Genomic DNA, 26254 nt, shown 5'->3' with positions numbered 1-26254 from the left:
TTTTTTCAATCTGATAGATACATAATGCCATTTTTCTGGCAAAAAAGGTCTAGTCTCCACCTAAAACAAATGGATAGATAGATGGATAGATATCACACATACATTAACATATATCATTCATAGATGTTTATTCAGACTAAATCTTCTCACATCATTATAAACTCTGTTATTTTTAACTGCTTTATTATGATGAACATTTTAATACAAATCACAATTCTAATTTTAATCAGTTTCCTAAACTTCAATTTCAGTCATGAATTAAAGAATGAAAATATGTGTACTAAGTCAAGATTTCAAAAAGTCGCACACTACCTCCATTCCTTTTTTCCCTTAATATCCGGACATGTTGGTATGAGATCTAGGAATCTGAGTTGGTGGTTAGGATGTTTGAAAGTCTGAGGGAAGCTGACCAGAAATTGCTCATTAGAGGCAGAGGTACAGAGCAAACAAGAGGTCAAAACAATTTTCTCTCCATTACTGAGAATTTATAATATAAAAAGGGGGACAACTAACTGTAACATTTTACACGTTCAACAAATATTTATCATTATCTACTGTACGCTAGGGGCTGGGTGTATGTGGGAGCCAAATAATTATCCGTTCTCATGGAGTATTCAGTCTAGTGGAAAGGCACAAATAACCAATGCAATTACCAAGTGGTGAAGAGTATGAAGGAAACAAATGATGCCGACAGACAGTAACACCTAACTGTGCTACCGTTTCAAGAGACCTAAGACACAAAAAGATGCTCTCCGTGCAAAATTAGGAAGAAAACATTCCTCAGAGTGATTTTAGCATTTTTACCTGGCCTTAGTTGTGGTAGGCTGAGAGAACCCGGTGAAAAGAGTGGCAGTGGAACCAGGTGAGGTGGGATAGAGGGAAACAGGACAGGTACAGATGCCAATAGCTTTGTAGGATAAGCTAAGAGAAAATGAGAGCAGGACAGCCTGCTAGAGCAGAGGAGAGATTTCAAAGCCAACAAACTGCCGCTCTCCAATGCATATGGCAGACTATGGAAGGCATTGCTTAGTACAGAACATGCCTCCCTAATGAATTTCATTGCAGTGAGCTGTTACATACTTTTATAAATATGTGAAGGTGCTTTAGATAAAATATATGTATTTGATTCCATTTCTAGCATATCATAGATCCTCAATAAATGTGTGTTGAAATGAAATTCATCTGTTAAATTAACATTCTCCCCAAATATTTCCCATTTCTTTTCTCACATTGAGTCTTTTCCCCTTGATATATTGTCCTCTATTATACTATGTTATATTTTTAATGAGTCAACAACACACAGGTATATTTTTAAAGTAAAACTGACATTTATTTCTTTAAAAATTGGCAGAGCAGTAACATGAGTATCAATGTCAAAATAAAGATTAACTTATCATTAGAAGTTATTAATATGAAGCCCCTAATGGAAGTAGCTATTAATAGCAAAAACAACTATTGATGAATAAATATCAAGAGAAGGGCAAACAAGAATTGCTCCCTTTTATCCAAAAGTTATTTGGCACAGAAAGTCTTGTTTTGTAGATTTTATCACTACAGGTCAGGTTAATTACTATACAGCTAATTTTTATCATTTTAATGCAGGATTGTGGTTTGCTGATTCAACCAGAGGAAACCTGCGGGTTACAGCCCATTTCTTCTGACTACATTGAAGCCATTTCACAGCCAGGACTAAAGACCTGTCCATCTGGGGACACAAAAGGTGACTATTACACTGGATATCATTTCTACTTTTTTTTTTAAAAATCCTTTAATATAGATAAGTAGTAGATGTTTATTTATTAAACTCTTCTTGTACAAAAAAAATCAAGGTAATATGACACTTTTTCATTAATATGAACTACAGCACATAAAATTAATGTAAATGCATTGTTTTAATATGTGAAATATTTTGATTAATCAAATGCTTTTCTTTTCATCCTCTGCTCTTTGCTCAGTTAATGCATATTCACCTTTAGATTTCAGCCAAAAAGTCACTTGTGCCGTAATGCCTTCCTTGAGTCTCTGACTTGTTTTCCTTATTACGTATTTTCATAGCACCCAGTGTTCTTCTTCCATGGTGATTTCCTCAATTATTCAAATGATTAAATGTGTAGTTGATTGTTTGATGTCAGTCTTCCTGGGCTGTCAGCTGCATGAGAGGCAGGGCGTCTCAGTTGTTCACACTCTACCAATTCGCTTAACACTATACTTTCCATAGAGTAGGTACCAAATAAGTTGACCTTGTGAACCCAAAGAACTGGAAAGGATACAAGTTCAGTTTTAAACCATTTCTTTTAGTTAAAAAAAAAAATCTTTGGGAATGGTCACTAACATCTCCCATACATTGAACATGCATAGAGGCAGGAAAACCATGATGTCAAATTCAAATTACAGTGTTCAATCCTGCCTACGCCTAGGGCAGACCTGGAATGAGGCACTTTGGTGCCACTGTCTACTTCCCCTGTTTCTTTCCTTCCCCAGCACTGTTCTTTCAGTGGAGGCTAGCTGGAACTAAAAATGCCTCCAAGACAGTAAGAGGAGGAAAGAGCATCTTCTCTGTGATTCCTGGTTACTGCTCTGGCCTCCTGACCCCAAGTCTCCCTCCATGTAAAAAGTCTGAGAAAACACTCAGGAGCTTTTCTACCCTTGCCATGAACTTCACACCACAGCTTGAACAGGAAATGAGTTTCACAAACGGGTGGGACAAATTGCAATTTGGCATGCACGGCTAACAAACGTGGGCATTTCTTGAACATGTGTCCTAAATAATAAATTACAGTCAGTGCACAGGGAGGAATTTACCCATTATGGTGTGTCAGGTGGTATGATTTACGATTCTTGGCTAAATGAGATATATACTCTTATATACAAAGGAGACACCAATGTGTCTAGGTATTTTTTATCAGATGACAATTTATGAGAATCATAAAAACAACTTAATTCTGTTCCTCCTGCTGAACCGAGTCAAAAGTTCTTCAACAAAAAGTTGAAGATACATTACTGAGATTCCTCAAGAAGTGGCAGCTTCTTCTGTCCATTAAACTTGCAGTAACTTATGCCAGGCCCTGTTCTGAAGCCATGCCTGGTCCTTACAAGAGAGGCTGCCATAAAACAGGGGCCTTGGGACTTCCCTGGTGGCACAGTGGTTAAGAATATGCCTGCCAGTGCAGGGGACACGGGTTCAATCCCTGGCCCAGGAAGATCCCACGTGCCGTGGAGCAACTAAGCCTGCAAGCCACAACTACTGAGCCCACGTGCCGCAACTACTGAAGCCTGCATGCCTAGAGCCCATGCTCTGCAACAAGAGAAGTCACTGCAATGAGAAGCCCGCACACTGCAACTAAGAGTAGCCCCCACTCGCCACAACTAGAAAGCCCGGGTGCAGCAATGAAGATCCAGTGCAGCCCAAAAATAAATAAAATTAAAAACAAAAAAACCAAAAAAAACACAGGGGCCTTCTGGTAACTTGAGTAGTTATGCCTTTTAAAAAAAAAAAACCACAATATTGACACCCCAGTCAAGTTCATATTCCTTAATCTGACAATAATCTGACCTCTCCTATCTCTCCCAACTCGTCCTAGCCTCTTTTTCTTCTTTCTTTTTTGCTCTGCATTGGGTCTTCCTTGCTACGCATGGGCTTTCTCTAGTTGCAACGATCAGGGGCTACTCTTTGTTGCGGAGCACACTCTAGGCGTGCAGGCTTCAGTACTTGCAGCACATGGGCTCAGTAGTTGCGGCACGGGGGCCCTATAGTGCAGGCTCAGTAGTTGTGGTGCACAGACTTAGTTGCTCCACGGCATGTGGGATCTTCCCAGACCAGGGATCGATCCCATGTCCCCTGCATGGGCAGGTGGATTCTTAACCACTGCGCCATGAGGGAAGCCCCATCTTAGACTCTTGACCTCATTTCATGCTGATAATCAGCTGTAGGACTCCAGACTACTCCCTAGGAAGTCCTTCTTTACTACCCCACCCCTAGTGTTGCTTCTCTTCTACGCACCCAGAATATCCTGGACATATGTCTACAAATAGCACTCACCTCATTGTATTTCAAGTATCTAATTTACATGTTTCTCTCTCTTCCTCTAATCAGTAGTCTTCAAAGTGGAATACTGCAGCCATGCAAGGGGAGTGAGTGGCACAGAACAATCCACAGGGAAGAAGCCAGTAAAGATGAAAATATATGTACATTTATTTTTATTTAATTATGCTTGTTTTTATGTTTTATGATGGATATGTATATATGTAATATATACATAGAGGAGTAGGTGTACGTGTAGTACAGGGTACGTGTATTAATATGTCAAAGGTACATCAGCGATAAGTTTGTACTGATGGCTGCACGTAGATCACAAGTGTGTCCAGAGCAAAGATTGTACCTTATTCATCTTTCGGTGTCTGAGATATGATTTTAAAATAGTGGCTGAACTAAAACCACGATCCAAGCCCTCCTCTCTTTCACAGAAGACTCTTAGCAGCAGGGCACAATCAGCTAGAGACAACAGCTCCCTCCTTGAGGTCCTAGAGACCTAAAGATTCAAAGCAAATGAGTGAGATCAGAGACAGCACTTTGCAAGAATGCACTTTTTTTTTTTTGCTGTCAGAGATGATTTCCTTCCTTGATGGTAGGATTCCCTTCTATAGAAAGAAGTTGTCACATTAGATGACATTGGGAGGACGTTTATTTTAGGACCCTTGCTTTAGCTTATAAGGCCATAGAATGGCTCCAAAATCTTATTTTCACAGCACATTACAGTTATTTGGCAGAACTGAATCCATTTTTTCTCCTTGAAAAATGTTTTTTCAATAACACTAGCTAATATAATTTTTTTTTTTTTTTGTGGTACACGGGCCTCTCACTGCTGTGGCCTCTCCCGCCGCGGAGCACAGGCTCCGGACGCGCAGGCTCAGCGGCCATGGCTCACGGGCCCAGCCGCCCTGCGCATGTGGGATCTTCCCGGACCGGGGCACGAACCCACATTCCCTGCATTGGCAGGTGGACTCTCAACCACTGCGCCACCAGGGAAGCCCTAGCTAATATAATTTTGAGTGACTTCTTTTTACTAAGTTGAATTCTAGCCTTTTGAAAAGTTTAACTATAAGACACAACCTAAGAATAAAATCTTTTGCTCAGTAAAGAAAAAATAATTCTTCTAATTTGCAGAAAGAAGAAATTTATATGATCACTGAGTGAGAATTACATTTAAAGAAAATAATTTAGATTGCATTTTATAATATGTAAACAAAAGCTTTTATCGTATCTTTTTTTTTTTTGCGGTACACGGGCCTCTCACTGCTGTGGCCTCTCCCGTTGCGGAGCACAGGCTCCAGACGCACAGGCTCAGCAGTCATGACCCATGGGCCCAGCCGCTTCGCGGCATGTGGGATCTTCCCGGACCGGGGCACGAACCCACGTCCCCTGCATCGACAGGCGGACTCTCAACCACTGTGCCATCAGGGAAGCCCTATCGTATCTTTTTTTGGAAGGAAATATAACAACTTACAGTTTAGTATTTCTAATATTGAAAATATAAATGTATTTTTTCTTCTTAAGTAAAAACTGCCTTATTTTATAGCATTATAGATTCAGGAATTAGTGCTGTCATTTATATGATTTTACATCTCACCATGGCCCTAAATCACAAAGTCGAACTTCTTTTCTCCATTATATCACCCAATCCAATTCACTTAAATGGCTGAAATTTAACTTGCATTAAATATAAAGCTATAATGATAAATTAAATAACTGCTCCCAAAAGGCAATTTCATTCCTCAGAATGTTATTCCCTAAGACATATGTCATACCTTATTTCAGAAATCACAGCTTTGATTCATTCATTGTTTAAATATATAACACAGAATTTATGTCCTTCTTCTTGACAATTTTTGTTGAGCTGGAATCATTTAAAATGTCAAGAAAGCCCAGTCCTGCAGATGTTATACAGATGTCTATTTCAAGTAGTATTACTAACTCACAATAAAAAAGGCATTATTAAGTGATACAAAAATGCAAAGAGTTATGACTATAAATATATAGTAGCATGAACCATTGGAGCTAAGTTTTCAGAGACCCAATCAGGCATCTTTTTTTATGTGCATGTGATTTTATGGCCACAAGCTCATACATATTTGTATCTTTGTGCATGCAACTGGTCACCTGTTTCTTCAGCCTTAGCAGCAAATGGCCAAAGATCTTGGTTTGTGCAAAACTAGCTGTCAATGAGTTTGGGAGTCGGGTGAGGAGACAGTATTTGGGGAGGGGATATACACGCTGTTAGGTACTCAAGGATCTGAGGAAAACTGAGCCCTTCAAAGTATTATTAAATAACATCTCATTTTCAGAAACACATTTATGTCCCCAGCATACCACCGTCTTATGAAAAAAACATAGTCTCTGAGTACATGAACCCACTGAATAAATCCAGCTTATAAAAATACATTTATTGCGACAACCTGTTTGTGGTTTTCTTCTATAAGTGCTACCAGAGAGACTGCTGAGCCATATTGCATTTTCAGCTGATGATTATGTGCTGACCTAACCTAACGTGATAAAAGGATCAGCACACTGGAGACTCTGAGACCTCGATTTTGGTCCAGCCCTGTTGTTGGCATGATCCCACTTCTGTCATTTAACATCTTGGGCCTCAGTTATCCTCACTATAAAAGAAGAGGATGGAAAAGAGGAGATCCCAGGCCCCTTCCAACTGTATCCACAACCCACAAAATGTCTATGGAAAAAAAAAGACTATTTCAGAAGGAGGTTTTCTTGAGGAATTCATCGACGAAGGATAAATGTAAAGGCCGTGTCTAAATCAAATAGTATTAGGAACCAAACAAAGATGTGAAAGATGTGGATAACTGGTTACAAACCCTGTATGCCAGGGCAAAATTAGAATTAGAAAGCAAGATATATTCTGAATGAAAACCGCAGAAGAATTATAAAAGAGAATCGGATGGAGAAACAAACACTTTTGAGAACGGTCTTCATTTTGCCATTCAAACCTCAGCACCGCTCCCAAATGTTCAGTGTTGTATCTTTAAGTATTACTGCTATTCTCTCCATCTACAAACTTGGAAACACCTTTCACCGAGCAGACCTTCTTTTTATCTCCAGTATATACGGTCTGTCGTGGAGAGCAGTCACTTCTTCAGTCTCACTCCTGTCAGGTCTGTCTCCACTTAACATCATCCATTCCACCTCTCCGAATCTTATCTATTCACAAACCCCTCTTCACATCTTATCTGCTCCACGGAACCTGCCAGACAACTCTGACCCCCATGGTGCTGTCTTTATTCTGATCTGCCATGGCTTGCTTAGGGTGAAGTTGGCTGGGGACGGTAAAATATATTCATCAATTTCTAGTATAAAGGCACTGTGGCCGATGCTCTACATATTTTTCTTAAAGAGAAGTAAATGTAATCATGAAAAGATTAAGTAATTTGTCCGAGGTAAACAGTGGTTCTCAACCTTGACTGCATATTGGAATCACTTGAAAAACATTAAAAAAAATACTGATACCTGAGTTCCGTATCCAGTGGTTCTGAGATAATCAGTCTAGGGTACGACCTGGGCATGAGGATTTTAAAAACCGTTCCAGGTGACTTTAATGTACTGAGTTGAGGTCCACAGAGCTACCTGGAAGGAGAGCCCAGGTGTGTATGTCTCCAAAGCCCAGGCTCTTTGAGTACCACACTGATATTTTTTCTTAATTATGAATTACCTATTATTAAGCTTTTTACATGTATAAATTGTACCCTTCTCACCTGATTATAATTTTTGAGGTTTCACATGATAATCAACAGCATGGACTCTGGAGCTGACTCTTCAGCTCCATTCCTGGGTCTACCACCTCCTAGCTGGAATATATTGGACAAGTAACTTAACCTTTCTGAGTCCCAGTTAAGTCATTAGCACAATGGCGGTGATAATAGGGTGTCTCTGAGTTTAAATAAGTTAATATATTAAAGTGCTCAGAACATCCCTGACATCTGAGAGGTGCTATAACAATGTTAACTATTTCTTTCTTAGTTATTACCTTATTTTAACAACAAGAGTGCCTAATACTTAACAGGGTACATACTTCAACACTGTATTGAATGAAAATCCTCCTAGATGGAGCGTGATATGTATGTAGAGAAATGGAAGGTCATTCACCAGACCTGAAATTGTGAAGATAGTATATTTAATGGGTAGATATTGAATAAGGCAGTTTTCTGGAATTCACATTAAGTTTAAAAAACAAAGCAAAGAAAAAATTGTATGGTAAGAGGAACAAACAAGTCCACATTACTTTTGGACTGTCCAGTAGCTCAGCTCTCTGCTCCTGTTGGCACAGCGCTCCACTAAAGCAATTCTGCTGTGTGTATTCATCTCTTCCTTGGAAGTCATACTCTTCTTGTCTCCTTTCCTTTCTATTTCCTTCTGTTTCTCCCAGTTTCTCTCTCTTAATATACCCATGCTTTTTTTTTTTTTTTTTAATTGGGGTATAGTTGCTTTACAATGGTGTGTTACTTTCTGCTGTACACCGAAGTTAATCAGTTATACGTATACATATATCCCCTCCCTCTTGGACCTCCCACCCCCCCTCCATCCCGCCCATCTAGGTCACCACAGAGCACCAAGCTGAGCTCCCTGTGCTATATAGCAGGTTCCCATTAGCTATCTATTTTACACATGGTAGTGTATTTATGTCCATCCCAATCTCCCAATTCATCCCACCCCCCTTCCCCCCACCATGTCCACAGGTCCGTTCTCTAAGAAGTCTGCATCTCTATTCCTGCCCTGCCAATAGGTTCATCTGTACCATTTTTCTAGATTCCACATATATGCGTTAATATACGATATCTGTTTTTCTCTTTCTGACTTACTTCACTAGGTATGACAGACTCTAGTTCCATCCATGTCTCTATGAATGACCCAATTTCATTCCTTTTTATGGCTGTTCTGTGATCCACCAGTAAGAGCTATAAACTAGATCTCTCTCCGTATTTTGTTATTCGTAACTATTTCCACACACACAAACCCTCACATACACAATTCTGACATCCCCGAGTCATGAAATTTCAAATGAAGCCTATTAATCCCCTGAAAGTAGAAATTCTTCCTGCTAAAATTAGTGTCACACCGGATACTTTTGTTAGCAGAACCATAAATCAAAGCCAGAGTGGATAAACTTGTTAAAAACTTTCCTTTCTAACTCAAAAACTATCGGGGAATATTTAGCTCCTCAATACATTTTTTAAAACAAAGGTTTTTCTTTTCTTTCTTTCTTTATTTGACTGTGTTGGGTCTTCGTTGCTGCGTGTGGCGAGCGGGGGCTACTCTTCGTTGCGGTGCACGGGTTTCTCATTATGGTGGCTTCTCTTCTTGCGAAGCACATGTTCAAGGCGCTCAGGCTTCAGTAGTTGTTGCACGTGGGCTCAGCAGTTGTGGCTGTGAGCTCTAGAGTGGAGGGTCAGTAGTTGTGGCACACAGGCTTCATTGCTCCGCGGCATGTGGGATTTTCCTGGACCAGGGCTCGAACCCGTGTCCCCTGCATTGGCAGGCGGATTCTTAACCACTGCGCCACTAGGGAAGTCCCATAGCTCCTCGATATTTTGAAGAGAAGCATGAAGCAGTAACATAAGCAAGACCTTTTGGGTAGAGCAGATGATTGTTGAAGACATCAAGGTATTCTCCACAAAGGGCACAAATAACTGCTCCATGTTTAACATGCTGGTTCACACTTCGTTCCTGAAAAGATAAACAAGGAAAAAACAAAAATCAAAAGTCATTTCAGGGTTTCCCTTGTGGCGCAGTAGTTGAGAGTCCACCTGCCGATGCAGGGGACACGGGTTCGTGCCCCAGTCCGGGAAGATCCCACATGCCGCAGAGCGGCTGGGCACGTGAGCCATGACCGCTGAGCCTGCGCGTTCGGAGCCTGTACTCCTCAGCAGGAGAGGCCACAACAGTGAGAGGCCCGCGGACCGGAAAAAAAAAAAAAAAAAAAAAAAAAAGTCATTTCATGATATTTTTCTAATAAATGATTAATGTGTCCACTCACACTAAAAGCTGCAGTGTTTTGAATGCATGTTACTTTATCAGTAAAATAAGAAAGATCTTAAATGCAGCTTTTTGACAATATTCATTTATCTTATAAACATTTACTAGAGCTTGTGCCCTACTTTGTGCCTGAAATCAGCTGCTAGCAAAGGTGAATATGATGTGGTAACTGTGCTGGGCCCTTTAAATACATTATCCCATTAAATCCTCATACCAGTCATGTGAGGAGAGCAGTACACACCTCATCTAACAGATGAAAAAATTAAGGTGACAGAGCTAGAAGGAGGTGAAGAGATTCACAGCAAAAAGGCCACCGATCAAATTAAGGAGCAATCACTATTCTTCAAAACAATAAATTATCAGAATATTAAAGTAATTGTCTTATCGTATCTTGAATCTCTGGAGAGCAGAGAATGTAACTATTATTGGATTGGTAACCTAAGCATGTGTTAGGCTAGGAAATATGTGTGGCCAACCACCTCAGTATCAGTGGCTCCCTATATACTTTGGTCCTATTAAGTGCCTCGTGTACTGTTTGAAAATAAATAATAATTGAGTAGTACCCAATCACTTTAATTTTTTTTTAAGTATGTGTTTTTACAGAACAGAATTCATACTTGACTTCAGCACGAACTGTGTTATTTCAAAACATTACTACTTTAGGGTTTCCCTGGTGGTGCAGTGGTTGAGAGCCCGCCTACCAATGCAGGGGACACAGGTTCGTGTCCCGGTCCGGGAAGCTCCCACATGCCGCGGAGCGGCTGGGCCCGTGAGCCATGGCCACTGAGCCTGTGCATCCGGAGCCTGTGCTCCTTAGCGGGAGAGGCCACAACGCTGAGAGGCCCACGTATCACACACACACACACAAAATTACTACTTGAGATTCTGTTTGGTCGGCAGGAGGCCATGCACTGCTCCACTGGGTTTATGTAAGAGTGGTCTGCTCTGTGATTTCTGTAATGGTGTGCCATCGCTGAATTCTAGACTTACTTGCAAACTGTAATTTCACCCATAGAAACTGAACCAAAGAAGTGTTGCTGTCTCTTCCAGGCCAGTGGATCGTGCCTTGCCTTAGCTGTTCAGACAACAGGACCTGTGACTGGAGAGAAATCACTTGGCAGCCTCACAACTGTCACTATGGTGTCCTAACTAAGCCTCAGCTCCAGCAGTGCCTGGGAGGAAGGAAGGTAGGCTCTGGATCAGTGGAGGAGACCTTTCATTTACACCACCCACAGCACCAAAACTGTACTTACTAGACCAATTCCTTCTCCCTCACTCTGCAGAGGACAGCTAACTGAACGCAGTTTGGCTTTTTGAATGAATGCATTATCATAGAAGAGCCTTAACAATTTTTGCTCACAATGCTCAGTTATTTCCAAATAAGTCTACTTGACAGATTGAGGCTCTAAAAATCATGTCCTGTGCTGACCCAGTTCCATGCTGGGCCAGGGTTTTCTCAGCCCACATGGGTAAGAGCTGGCCATGTCAACTGACAGTTGGCGATTCAGAGCATCTGGCCTTGTCAACTGCAGCTCTCGCAAGGCACTGCAGTTAAAACAGCCATCTGTGGCTCGCACAGGCTGTAGAATGTTCCTGCATGTAAGACTTCTGCTCCAGCTTACCCCGTGCATAGCATGGTTTTTACACACTAACCTTCCTGATCTTCTCTCACGTTCCCGGGCAGGTCTCGCATGGACCTCGCTAGGCTGCTTTTCCTTTAGTGTGGCTTCTAAGCTGATCTCTTGGACATGCAGTGTCTCCTTGCTAGGCGTGCTCTGACTGGGTAGATTCTGGCAGAGCTCTCGGACGTGCGAACTGGGCACATAGACTGAGATGCTTGATTAACATGAAGTAAGTAATCCTTCTGCAGACTTTCAAAGTACCTTTTATTAGATGGACATTTCCTTACAAACTGTTTGCAAGCTCTCAAGCACGGGCAAGACTGATTTCAAAACCTGATTGTTTTCAGAAGCTCTGATTCATAAAGTGCAGTGGAGTAAATATATGTCAGTTTTTCAGATTTTAGGCCTATGTTCAGATTTTCTACCAGCAAATGGTTTAAAGAAGAATGACAGGTGGGAGAAGCAAGGCAGGGGAATGGACCTCTTCTTCATGGAGATTCTAATATAAGTGCCCCAAAGTCCGTGACTGAGAGGATATCTAAAGATAAAGCAGCAGTATTAGTTAGCTTCAAAAAAGGGAAGGGAAGAAAAGAAATGTCAGAAACTTCTGTTGCTGTATTATTAAGTGAGCATTGATTCTGTGCAAAGAACCGTGCTACCATGTTCACACCTTAAATCCTATCAGACTTTGAGCTTTAGGAGGGCAGCCAGTGTGTTTGATTCACTACCATAATCTTGCTTGGCACGGCGTTTGTAACATAATAGTCACTTAATAAATATTTGTTGAGTAAATGAATAAGTTAAAATTTTATTCATTCCTATTCACAAGTCTGTAAGGTAGATATTTTTAGATCCGTTTTCTACTTAAGAATGCTAAAGTTCAGAGAGACTGAGTAATTCACCTGTGATCCCACGTGTATGTAAGCGGCCACTACTCAGGCAGTTTGAACCACCAGTTTGGACAACCCAACCTCCATATCCTAGAAATGTAGGACTGGAAACAATGAAAATAGTCCTTGTCATACGTCAGACTTCTCCAAACTCTTTCAGAATCTCGTTCTGACCTCAGGAAGATTCCGAGATGTCATCGTCTATTAACCTGAAAGTCAGTAGATGTTAAAGTTCATCACTAAAGTCCATGGCTTTGGACAGAACACATTGTTTCTCAGGCTCATTTTCTTCATCTGTGAAAGAATAAGTCTATATGATCTAATCCCATGCTGTAGATTAATCACCTTTGTAGAAAGCTAAATGCCTTCCCTGTCAGTCTTAAAATACCATAGCCTGAGTGACTTAGACAGATATTTATTTCTCAACAGTTCTGGAGGCTGAGAAGTCCAAGATCAGGGTGCCAGCACAGTTGGGTTCTGGTGAGAGGCCGCTTCCTGGCTTCTGTTGGGTGCCTTTTTGCTGTGTCCTCATAAGGTAGAGAGACAGAGACAGAGAGACCTCTAATGTCTTCCTCTTCTTACAAAGACACTAATCCCATTATGGGGCCAACACCCTCATGACCTCATCTAGACCTGATTACCTTCTAAAGCTCCACCTCCTAATACCATCACATCATGGGCAGGTGTGGAGGGGGGAAATTAGGGTTTCAACATGTGAATTTCGGGAGGACACAAACACGAAGTCCACAATACCGTCTTTGTTCATTTCAATTATTAGCAACTCTACAAAGCAATGATAAGAAAAAGGGAAGATCTCTTCTTCATACGCGTGAGAGAGAGACGATGTTACAGAGTCTGAAAATAAAGGCCTGTGTTCAAGTCAGGCGATCCCCGCAGAGACCAACCAGCTGGCTGCTAGGAAGTGAGGGCTTGTCTTAGGGATTCTTTGGGTCCAGAAGCGTCCTTCAGAATCGCAAGCTCAGAAACTCATATTTGCCAGCATGCTGGCAGTGGTCCTACAGAGTCTGCTGTGTTTACCAGGATGCCAATTCACTTTATACCCAGCAGGGAAGTACTGTACATTTTTAGCAGAGCAGCGGCACAACCAGAATTAGCAAAACCATCCTGCAGTGGTATGGAGACTGCCTACGGCAGGAAGCAATGGGCATGGTGCTGCGGGGCGCAGAGACTGTTTAATGGAAAAATTCTATCACACCACACTGAGGAAGCCACGAAAGTCAAGAATACGTATAGAATAATCTCACCAATGCAAAACCTCATGCAGACATGCTTACACACACGGAATATTTCTGGATGTAACAAGCCCTTAAGAATGATTACATAAGTTGGACTTCCCCGGTGGCGCAGTGGTTAAGAATCTGCCTGCCCATGCAGGGGACGCGGGTTCAATCCCTGGTCCCGGAAGATCCCACATGCCACGGAGCAACTAAGCCCGTGCGCCACAACTGCTGAGCCTGCGTGACAGAGCCCATGAGCCACAACTACTGAGCCCGTGTGCCTAGAGCCCATGCTCCGCAACAAGAGAAGCCACCACAGTGAGAAGCCCGTGCACCGCGATGAAGAGTAGCCCTCGCTCACCACAACTAGAGAAAGCCTAAGGGCAGCAGTGAAGACCCAACACAGCCAAAATTAATTAATTAATTAATTAGTTTTAAAAAGATTGATTACGTAAGTGGAGGGGAGTAGGGGAGGAGTGGGATGGTGACAGGATTGGCCATATATTCTGCCAGGCCCAGGGCAAAACGGAAGTGCAGGACCCTGTGTTCAATAATTATTAAGAATTTTGAGAAGGCAAAAGCAGAGCAATAAACCAAGCACAGGATCCTTTTACACACAGATCCTGTGTGAATGCCGAGAACATATGGCTGTGAAGCCAATCCAGGTAGTAAATTATGGTTGGCAGAGTGTGAAGAAGTCTTTTTAAATACAGGTTTCCCCCGCTATCCAAAAGTAGAGCGCTCCTATGAAGCCTTTCGTAAATCGAAATGGAGGACAGTGAAGAGTATCCCCGATTTTCAGAAAGTTCAATTGACAACAATTTGCTTTTCTGAAAGACCTATATTAGTACCTATTTTTGCTAACCAAAAGAAATCCGAAGAGGATTTTCACTTTTAGGAAAAATGCCTGTCTTAATGTAGGTTTCAGAAAAATGAAGTGACATAAATTGAACTTTCGGAAAGCAGGGGATACATGTATGTGTGTTACCTTTATATTTACAATGTGTGAGCACCTTTTTAAATCCAAAAATCTATATTTTGAAAAGTTGTATAAATCAAAACTTGGGCAGAGGCCGTGGAAATGTAAAGAAGGGAAAAACTGAGAAAGACATTTTATATGCTGAATCACAGGACTTGGTAATGTGCAGACAGGTTTATACCCTCATGTACCACACAGCACAGAGATAATTGTGTAAACATTCACAATTACAACTATGAAATCGCACTTATTTTAAGAAAGCTTCACTTATGAATAGGAGTTGGTTAGCAGAAGGTTTTCCGTATACATCTATTTCTCATTCTCCTGGAGAAAAATATAAACATACAAAGTGATGGTGAAACTCTTATATTTCATTACTGAGGCAAGGGAGTTCTCATCCTACCCAGAACTTTTTATAATCACCATTCTATTTCAAAGACAAATACATGTTAAAGCATATCAGTTACAAAACTTGAGAAACAAGTAACACAAATATTTTGTTTTATAAACACCTGACTCTTTTGGGGGGTGAGGTGCAGGTAGGGGACTCTTTTTGCCATGTCAAACATTCAAGAAAAGAGGCATATTATTGGGGTGATATCATCAGAAATTCACTTCACAAATGCTAAAGGACAGCAGTTTCAGACTGGCACTCAGGAATGAAGTGACTCTTTTATTCATGGAAGGAATCAGAGTAACTCTGCTGCCCCACATCAGAAACCTTGCAATCTCAGTTATCCCTAACATGTTCTCACAGAGTCGAAGCCAGCTGACCACTTAACACAATTAAGCCCAGAACACTTTTTCAACTTTTGGGATGTCACCTTGTTATTCATTCATCTAGTTCCGTTGAGCTAAGAATCTGTTCTACGTGTGCACACCACGATCCTCCAAGGTGCCAAATGTCTAGTGGAAGGAGACAAATGAGAGAAGTGATCGTTACAAAATCGCGTGATCATTGCAAAGGTTGGGAGAAGCCCAGAGGCTGGCACCTGACCTGGACTGGGAAGGTCTGGAAAAGTTGCCAAAAGAGAAAGTGCCTGAGCAGGGTGGTGTTGGTAGTTATAGGCAATCTACCCATCACATGACTTTGAAATAGTTTAATTGAACGAGAAAAAAATAAAGATCTTCATTTTTTCTCAAAAGAACCTATGGTGAGAGTTGTATCACTCAAGCTTAGTGCCTTTTTTGAATTTTCTCTTACTGGAGGGAACAGAGAATGGAGGGAACAGACAATGGGCAGGAACCTAGCAGGCAAGGAGTGCACTGGAGGTGATTCTGAGTTACTCGTTTTCTGTGTGGTCCAGTTTATGCCTCTTGGATTGTGTAAAAGTGGGGACATACCTAGACATGCAATTTCTAATGGTATAGTACCCTTACTCATCTGAAAACTTTCAATTAATATGGAAAACTCAGACTTTTTACCGTGAGAAGCCAAAAATGTCACTGTTCCCGTGTACAGTAGTGCAAATATGTTGTGCTACAAAAAAACACAGAAGTTTATTTTAAATCCTAATCAAGGTAACCTTTAAGGGAATGCATTAAACTGAGTTATCTTTCTCAAAAGAATCCAATTAAAAGGCAACAGAATTTGACTGGGCCCGTGAGAAGTATTGGAAAGTTAGGCCTTCAAACAGTGTTCTGCTTTCTTTAGAAGCTCCAGTAGTCATTTCTCTCAGTTGAATTTCCTTATGTTGTTATCATGATCTTTTACATCTTTTTACCACTGCTTTCCAGTGATGAATGGAAGGCTATACTTGGAAATGGAGGCCCACCAGTGGGGAAGAAACAAAACACAGATCAGTTGGGATTTAAAAAGGCGTTCAGTTTTGCTGTAACTTTGACCAAGAATGTCACTGCACTCAGTGGTGTGTAAGCAGGACCAAACTTTTTATACCTCAGTCATTTGCCTTTACTTCAGTGAACAAGAGGCTGATCTCTGCAGAAAGATGGCACAGGGCTTCTCCTCAGAGCATTTGTATCACTTTCTATGGCATACTTGTTCGTGTCTGGAGGGCAGGTAAATACGAGACCCCTCTTAGTCCAAATCTATCCAAATGTGAGTTATTTCATTTGTAAGCTCTTGTAGATATGTATAGGTTTTTTGATGTGCCATCGTGTTGAATCAAAGCAAAATTCATTGAAAAAGAACAAACTATGTGTTCAGTTATACTCCTGACATATGTCTCTAAATAGACACACACCTCTTACTTAATAAACTTTGGTTGGAACATTTAGAAAAATTTATCAGAGCATAACTTTGTAATCACAGTGCAAAATACATAGGAAATAGTTTAGAAGTAGGGTAATGAAATTTACAACTGAAAGAACTTAGGAGGTTGACCAAAACTGAATGAAACGAGCTTTTATTTTGTTTGTCAGAAACATAGTTCAACTGACAAACTCAGTATTTTATTACTCAGTAATAAAATATCTGAGAGAAGAGTGCAATTAAGAAAGGAAAATATAAAAAGGCAATATTTACTGAAAGTATTTAAACTCAGCTGTTAAAACAGGAAATGTAACTTGCAGTTTTAAGCTATGTTTGCAAGTTAAGTACTGTCTTGGATTTAAAGGTGTTTACATATTTGAAGTACGCCCAATTTAAAATAATATGTTCTGACTAATACGTGAATTCCATTATGGTTACACAATTCATTGTTGCTTGTCAGTTTCAATAAAAAAGGGTGAACAGAAGAAAAGGAGTGTACCTGACTCTCACCAGGAAAGGATGGCTTACACATAATGCCCACAGTCCAGAGAGAAGAGCAAAATAGATACATATTTTTGTTCCAAGCAGTTAGAAGATCTGTGTCTAGGTGATATTGTTCAGTTGTTTGTTTTTCTTTTCTGCCAAATTTCATGTGTTTTAGAGTGACTTGCCTACATGTCAGTTTTCATCTGTTCTTGACTCCAAAGAGCAATTTGTTTGGTCCTCTATAGCCAATTTAATCAAATGCATCATTGAAAAAACATTCGTTGCAATCATATTACATTTCACAGAGAGACGCTTTGATGAGCTAGATTTTCATCATGCCCTAAATATCACTAGCCATCTGATCAGTCTCAGCTTCATATTAGAGCTGAATCACCCTATACCTCACTTGGAATGGGAAGTTATTTTATGAGAGCAGTGGTACTCAATCATGGGGCTCATTGGAATCACTGTGGAGCTTTCTAAACGTATGGCCTATGCTTGGCCCTGGATTAGATGTAATGAATAGGACTCCTCCTCACTTTCGTTTCCTTTATTTACCAAGATGAGAGCTCTCCAGTAAGCAGGCATTGCCTAGATTAATGGACAAGAAGCTCCTGTATAACTTCCCCTCTTGGAAGCTTCCAGTGGGTTCCTATTTGCTGGCTGAGACCTGTGTTGGCATCTCCATGTACTTTGTTGTTCTGAAGAAATATCCCCATCTCTGTGAATATTAAAGATAGAACCTATGCAAGAGGAAAGAAAGGAAGATAGAAAATTATTTTAAATCAAGGTGTTTTTTTTTCCCCTATTGATTCTACATATACCCAGTTCTTTCCTAGCTTCAAAAGATCAGAAGAATCTGAGAAGCTAACAAACTACCTTTATATTGACTCAACACAGACAGCCCCCATTGCTTCTCTTCATTTCTTTATAACTTGCTTTGCTAACTATGTCCTTGTTACTTTGGGTGACTTTGGAGACAGGAGGTAGTGGAGTAAAATATTTACATGTTAAGTATCGTCATCATTAGTTCCCTTTATTCATGATGAGATAAAGTGGGATGAAAATTGTTTTATCGTATATTTCAATCAAAAATTCCCAGGGCTTCCCTGGTGGCGCAGTGGTTGAGAGTCCTCCTGCCAATGCAGGGAACATGGTAAAAAAAAAAAAAAAAAAAACCTAAAGTTTTTGTTGTATTTTCACTAATAAATGATATTTCTTGCTCTTATTTGTCCCAAGGAATCAATATCTCTAAGAACAGAAGTGCTCTTATGCATTATGTAGATTATAAATTTAGGCTTTCAGATGCTTCACACTTTTACTAATTCACAGGTAAAAAATCTGAATTTAGGTGTTTTTATTTCCCCAGAAAGACTTAGCACGTAGGAGAATGTGGTAAAGACTAGGGAAGTGTTCATCAAACTCATTTCTTCTTCTTTCCGGCACAAAGCTTGACTACGTTTCTCAGTCTCCCTTGAGATCAGGTGCACGACCACATGACTGAGTTCCAACCAATGGAATGTGAGCAGCAGTGATGTGCCCAGCTCCCAGCGTGGGCCCATAGGAAACCTGGCAGCTCTTTACTCCTTCCCCCAGCTGGATATCAATGCCCAGTGAGGTCTCGGAATCCGTATTTGAGGAAGGCACAGTCTAACCATCCTGGGACCCTGAATGACCTCCCGGCCCCATCCCGCCCCCATACCCCTGCCTGGAACCACCTGGACTGTTTTCCTGAAGGAGAAGTAAACATCAATTATATTTAGGCCATTATACATTTGGGGGCTCTGTTTGTTAATAGCACTTAGCCTGTGTCACCTAATACAGGGACGATACAATGTTGAGAAAATAGAAATGAAAACAAAGACAGTTTCATGGTTTTTAAGACTATTTTAAAGTAAGCCCAAGCTTTAATAGAGCCTAAGAACAGGATGTGCTTCTAGGTCCTATGGTCCATGATGGTGTGAAAATAGTAGAAAAAACACCAGGCCCTATACACTTTTCAGTGACACCTTGCATGCCAAGTTTGGGGAATAGAACAGATGCAGAACTCTTCTAAACACATCTTTGTCTCCCGCTGATGAGCTGAGATCCAGCCTCTAATGACACATCGAGACACAGATGTTTCTGCTCCTCTCCAGAGCCCACCTTGATGGAGGCAGCCTCCCTTCATAACACAGGACCAGAAGAGAGATGCTACATAGCAAAAAGCCATTCAATCTTTAGAATAAAGCTGCTACTGGAATTCAAAATACGATTAGTGTTATTCCTGTGATAGGTTTATTGAACCAATGTTTAATCTTGATTCTCTTAGGCCATTGTTCTACAGTAATCAAGACAGTATTGTACTGGCACAAAAACAGAAGTATAGATCAATGGTACAGGATAGAAAGCCCAGAGATAAACCCACGCACACGTGGTCACCTAATTTATAACAAAGGAGGCAAGGACATACAATGGAGAAAAGACAGCCTCTTTAATAAGTGGTGCTGGGAAAACTGGACAGCTACATGTAAAAGAACGAAATTAGAACACTTCCTAACACCATACACAAAAATAAACTCAAAATACATTAAAGACCTAAATGTAAGACAGGACACTATAAAGCTCTTAGATGAAAACAGGAAAAACACGCTTTGACATAAACCACAGCAAGATCTTTTTTGACCCACCTCCTAGGGTAATGAAAATAAAAACAAAGATGAGCAAATAAGACCTAATGAAACTTAAAAGCTTTTGCACAGCAAAGGAAACCATAAACAAGACGAAAAGACAACCCTCAGAATGGGAGAAAATATCTGCAAACAAAGCAACTGACAAAAGATTAATCTCCAAAATATACAAACAACAAATGGAGCTCAATATCAAAAAAACAAACAACCCAATTAAAAAATGGGTGGAAGATCTAAACAGACATTTCACCAAAGAAAGCATACCAAGAGGCACATGAAAAGATACCACTAATTATTAGAGAAATGCAAATCAAAACTACAATGAGGTATCACCTCACACCAGTCAGAATGGCCATCATCAAAAAATCTACAAGCAATAAATGCTGGAGAGGGTGCGGAGAAAAGGGAACCCTCCTACACTGTTGGTGGGAATGTAAATTGATACAGCCACTATGGAGAACAGTATGGAGGTTCCTTAAAAAACTAAAAATAGAACTACCATATGACCCAGCAATCCCACTACTGGGCATATACCCTGAGAAAACCATAATTCAAAAGGACACATGTACCCTAATGTTCATTGCAACACTATTTACAATAGTCAGGAAGTGGAAACAGCCTAAATGTCCAACAACAGATGAATGGATAAAGCAGAGGTGGCACATATATACAATGGAATATTACTCAGCCATAAAGAGAAACGAAATTGGGTCACTTGTAGAGATGTGGATGGACCTAGAGACTGTCATACAGAGTAAAGTAAGCCAGAAAGAGAAAAACAAATATTGTATATTAACACATATATGTGGAATCTAGAAAAATGGTGCAGATGAACCTATTTGCAGGGCAGGAATAGAGACATAGATGTAGAGAACGGACCTGTGGACACAAGGTTGGGGGTGGTTGGGGGGGTGGGGCGAACTGGGAGATGAGGATTGACATATGTACACTACCATGCGTAAAACAGATAGCTAGTGGGAAGCAGCCGCATAGCACAGGAAGCTCAGCTCGGTGCTCTGTGACAACCTAGATGGGTGGGATGGGAGGGTGGTGAGAGGGAGGTCCGATAGGGAGGAGATATACATATACATATAGCTGATTCACTTCATTGTACAGCAGAAACTAACACAACATTGTAAAGCAATTAGAGTCCAATAAAAAAAAAGCACTGGAATTTCAAAATTTTTAAAAAGTAGAAATAAAGTTTATTTAAGCTGATTATTTTTACGTGAATTTTCAAAATGCTTTTAAACAAATGGATTTACTGTTATTGTTGCCACTGTTGCTGCTTTTGTTTTCTTAATTAATCTAAAAAGCCAATATCTGTTCATTTAGAAAATACAAATGAGCGAAAAGAATAAACTGTCATAATATCATCACTTCAGAATAACCCGTGTCAGGCTTCCCTATGGCACAGTGGTTAAGAATCTGACTGCCAATGGAGGGAACACGGGTTCGAGCCCTGGTCTGGGAAGATCCCATATGCCACAGAGCAACTAAGCCCGTGTGCCACGGCTACAGAGCCTGCGCTCTAGAGCTCGCGAGGCACAACTACTGAAGCCCACGTGCCACAACTACTGAAGCCCACACACCTAGAGCCCGTGCTCCTCAACAAGAGAAGCCACTGCAATGAGAAACCCACGCACTGTGATGAAGAGTAGCCCCTACTCGCTGCAACTAGAGAAAGCCCGCCCGCAGCAACGAAGACCCAACGCAGCCAAAATTAAATAATAATTTTTTTTTTAAATCAGGGTTTTTTCTATGCATCCATATGCTTTACTTTTACAAAAATGCAACAATTATTTATATTCTGATTATAATCATCTTTTTATAAACGTTAACTAAAATGTTCCCATCACAATATATCCATATTACAATATCATTGTTAAAAGATTAAAAGAATTGAAGTGTACGATTATAACTTAATGTAATCAATCTGATAGACATTTATGTTGCTTCCAGTTTATTTTGCTTTTAAATGTATTTTCATGGGCATCCATGAAATTTCCTAGAAGTAGAAAACTGCTGATTTATATACACAGCATCAAAGTTTCCAATCATCCATTTAACAAATGAGGACTGACTTTTACACCAGGCAGTATTCTGGACACTTGGAATTCAACAGTTTAAAAAAAAAAAAGAAAGAAAGCATCTCTCCCTTGTGGTTCTTACATAGTAGTATATGAGAGGGTTCATTTCCCTGAACTCATGATATCATTGGACCTTTAAAAATCTTTTTTAATCTTTATTAAAGTAGTTATCTTAATGTTTTACTGCTAATATTGATTATTTTTATAATTGCTTACTGGTTACTTGGTTTTTTTTTCTTTGATTGCATCTGCCAACCAACACCTGTGCATGCTAGTATAGGGCAAAAATCTTCACAGGAAAGAAGAATTATTTACAAAATGTGTGGCTAGTTATAAATATTTGTTATGGTAATTTAGACCTTTTAAAGTAGAAGTAGACCTTGAAAACAAATAATCTGCAAATTTCCTTTTAAAAATTCACCAAGTCAAATGATCTAAAAGATATAAAGACTGAATATGAATCACGTGGCTGAAGAGAACCACTTTTCTTCTGGGTATTATTTTTTAATTGCATGCACTTAAAAAAGCTGATATCTTGAAGTTAGAAATCTTTTCGTTAGGAATACCGATTGACCTCTTCCAAAAACTGCTTTACCTACAGAACCAGCAATTTAAAATTCACAAGTGCATTTTCACTTTAGTTATAATTTATCATTTCTGTCTTTCATGAATAGAAAGGCACTGGGCTAAAATAATTCTCCAGGACATAGTCTTCCCAGAGCTGTGTCTGCTGGGCTTGAAAAATTCTATCTAGATATTTGCAGTTTAGAAGAACTTGTTTTGCAGATGGTGGTGGTGATGCTTCCTTCTCCCATCCCTGTAGCTCTTGTTAGTCACTGATCAGCAGTGGAGACAGACGTGAGGAACCTTTCAGAGATCCTTGGTTTGCTCAGGGTGGCGATCTCTCTCCCGGCTCTTGATTCAGAGTCTCAGTTTCACCAGCAACCCTACTAGCCCTGCTGAGAGTCTGTAACAGGGTGGATAGGACAGGAGAGAGGCTGCTGTGATTTAGACCCTTCCTATCTTTACTGACATTTTCTCTGAAATAGCTAACAAATTTTAAAGCGCCTAGCAGTGCACTGCAGAACACACTAGAAGCACTCCAAAACACTTCTTGCTTTCCTGTGCTTTAATGCTGGCTCCCATTTGTTGTGTGCTGTGTGCCAGGAATAAGATAAGTATTTAAAAGCTCATTAAAGTCCTTTACAGTGGTGCTATTATTTTCCCCAATATACACATAAGGAAATGAACCCATGAAGAGGTCACATAATTTGTCTAAGATCATCTGGCTAATAAATAACAGTACCTAAGAATTCTGAAACAACTTCTTTTTGCCCCTGTCGTGCACTGGTGGGCTGCATCTTCATACAACCCCACAGAAAAAAATGGAAATCTAGAAATTTTTTTTTCTCTCAGTAACAGGCAGCTCGTTGGATTTTCTTCAACCTCTGTAGTTCTCTCTGTAGCCCACAATACAGACACCCAGTGATCTTACCGGCTGCCCAGAGAGACACTAGGAGGGATTGCGTCTTGATACTGAAATGAAAAGACCCCATAAGAAAAATCTGTAGTGGAAATTTAGCTTAACAACCGGATTTCCAAGGTCCTTTACTGGTATTAAAAGCTGAATTGTGTTTCTACCCAACCAAATTCATATGTTGAAGTCCTAATTCCCAGTCCTAATAACCTCAGAATGTGGCTGTTTTGGAGATAGAACCTTTAAAGAGATGATTAAGTTAAAACAAGGCCGGGCTTCCCTGGTGGCGTAGTGGTTGAGAGTCCACCTGCCGATGCAGTGGACACGGGTTCATACCCCGGTCCGGGAAGATCTCACATGCCGTGGAGCGGCTGGGCCCGTGAGCCATGGCCGCTGAGCCTGTGCTCCACAACGGGAGAGGCCACAACAGTGAGAGGCCCACTTACCGCAAAAAAAAAAAAAAAAAAACAAGGCCATTATGGTGGGCCCTAATCCAATATGACAGGTGTCCTTATAAGTAGAGGAGATTAAGACACAGACATACACAGAAGAAAGACCATATGTAGACACAGAGAAGATGGCCATCTACAAGTCAAGCAGAGATGCCCTCAGAAGAAACCAACCATGCAAATATGTTGATCTTGGACTTCTAGCCAAGAATCATGAGAAAATAAATTTCTGTTGTTTAAGCTACCCAGTCTGTGGTACTTTGTTATGGCAGCCCTAGCAAACTATTACAAATGGAGTTGGATAATTACTAGTCTCTGAAATGAAGAGCTTTCCTGATAATTCAAAGTTTCCCTTTTAAAAAATCAGAAATCTGGGCCAGAAAAACAAACAAATAATTATAGGTCAAATCCAGTAGGAAGAATTTCAAGTGATTTCACAAAGTATTTTTCTCATACTGGGATTTTATTGCCCCAAATGGAACTTGACCGAGAGACTCAGTGACTGGGACCTTGACATCTTACATCATACAGTTGAGTCTGGCTATGCTTATGGTAACAGTGTTTGATGGGAAGCAAATTCTGAAGGAGAATGCCTTCTGGGTTTCTTCACACAGCTACTTGAATACACTTACTGTGGAAAAAATAAACCTTTGCAGTCTCACTATGGATGGGTGAACGCACGAGTGCCTGAGAAGTGATGCAGTGACTGCTTTTAAAATCAGAAGTGAATATGTACATGACTAATGCAAAGGGAAATCTCAACAGAAAGAGAAAAAAACTGAAGTACAAATTAAACCTTCTCCAAAGACATTAAAAGGAATTGTCTCTAATAGAAGTCCCTTTGACGTTCAGTTCACTAAATATTTTTAAAATGCATGCATAGAACTATGGGGGAAATTAGAATTTAGAAATTAACCTTGACTCTGACCTCAAATCCTTCTTGATATGATATGAGAAAAAAGATACAGAGACAGCCATAATTTCATGTAGTCTTTGATAAAATCAATAATGGAAATAAAAATTATAATGAAATCACGGAGGACAGAGGAGGTTACTTTCGCTGGGGCATTGGACAAGACCGGCTGAGAGAGCCGTTTATGGCGAGTCTGGAGACTCGTAGCATTTACACAGGTGGGGTTGCAGAGAGAGGGGCTTTCTAGGCAGACGGATTAGCACAAGGAAAAACAGATGTTGCTGAGTGCAAATCATGTTCAGTGAAAAAGTAGGAATCTGACCTGCTTACTTTAGGAGAAGTGTTGAGAGCATGGGGCCATCGACCCTGCACTTGGAGATAAAGGACTTGGATTTGAGTCCTGTGTTCCCCATTTACTAGATTTATAACCTCAGTCTCCCTGAGCCTCAAAGCCCTCATCTGTGAAACAGAGAATGATTCACACCCCACGATTATGAAGATTAAAATTGAGTACCCTATGTGAAATCTCCACTTAGCAAAAGCCGATATGCAATAAAAATTCAGCAAATGTTAACTGAACCTCAGGAGTTAAGATTTGATTCTGTAGTACGTGGGGAGCCGATAAGGTTTCTGAGTGTGAAAGTGAGATGAGACATTTGGAAATTTATCCCAGTATTACTGTGTGGAGAATGAATTAGAGGGCAGCCATTGTGCGAGAAGACCCATTAAGCAAGTGTTAACAATAGCACACCTTTGAGGCAGTCGGAGCCTGAAGCAGGGCTCCGCTGGTGGGAATGGGAAGGAGGTGATGGGTGAGAGGCTTCCAGGGCAAATGGCACTGGGATTTGCATCCTGGGACACAGACTGCTTTTCAGAATATTAAATTCTCGTCCTGTGGCTCTTTCCTCAAGTAGTAGCTTGACCTCTATCGAGCTAGCTAACCTCTGTGGATTCCCAGATTTCTCATCTATGAAATAAAGAGATTGGAAAATCTCTAAGTATTCTTACAGCACTAGAATACTTCATGCCTATTTGGATCGATGAAATGTGCTAAGCTGATTCGATGAGAAAGTTAAGAGCATAAGCGAGGTAGAGAAATTAAAGACAGCATAAAGATAGCAAAAAGCTTTAAACGTGAGTTAGTAGGTCAGTAGATGATGTCATTGCTAGGAATATGGAAAAGGAAA

General features: G+C 40.4%; 1 protein-coding gene across 1 annotated transcript in view; it reads left to right on the top strand.

Annotated features, from left to right (window-relative positions):
- Positions 1–26254, top strand: part of CPED1 (cadherin like and PC-esterase domain containing 1) — a 286736-nt gene that overhangs the window by 236193 nt on the left and 24289 nt on the right. Inside the window, exons 16-17 of the mRNA XM_024757824.1 lie at positions 1603–1720; positions 11093–11229. Of these exons, the coding sequence (XP_024613592.1) occupies positions 1603–1720; positions 11093–11229 (255 nt within the window). The remainder of the gene's footprint in view (positions 1–1602; positions 1721–11092; positions 11230–26254) is intronic.

The sequence above is a fragment of the Neophocaena asiaeorientalis genome, unplaced genomic scaffold (genome assembly GCF_003031525.2).
Source record: "Neophocaena asiaeorientalis asiaeorientalis breed wild unplaced genomic scaffold, Neophocaena_asiaeorientalis_V1.1 scaffold116, whole genome shotgun sequence".
In the NCBI taxonomy this organism is placed as follows: Eukaryota; Metazoa; Chordata; class Mammalia; order Artiodactyla; family Phocoenidae; genus Neophocaena; species Neophocaena asiaeorientalis.
This window is presented reverse-complemented; position numbering and strand designations above follow the sequence as displayed.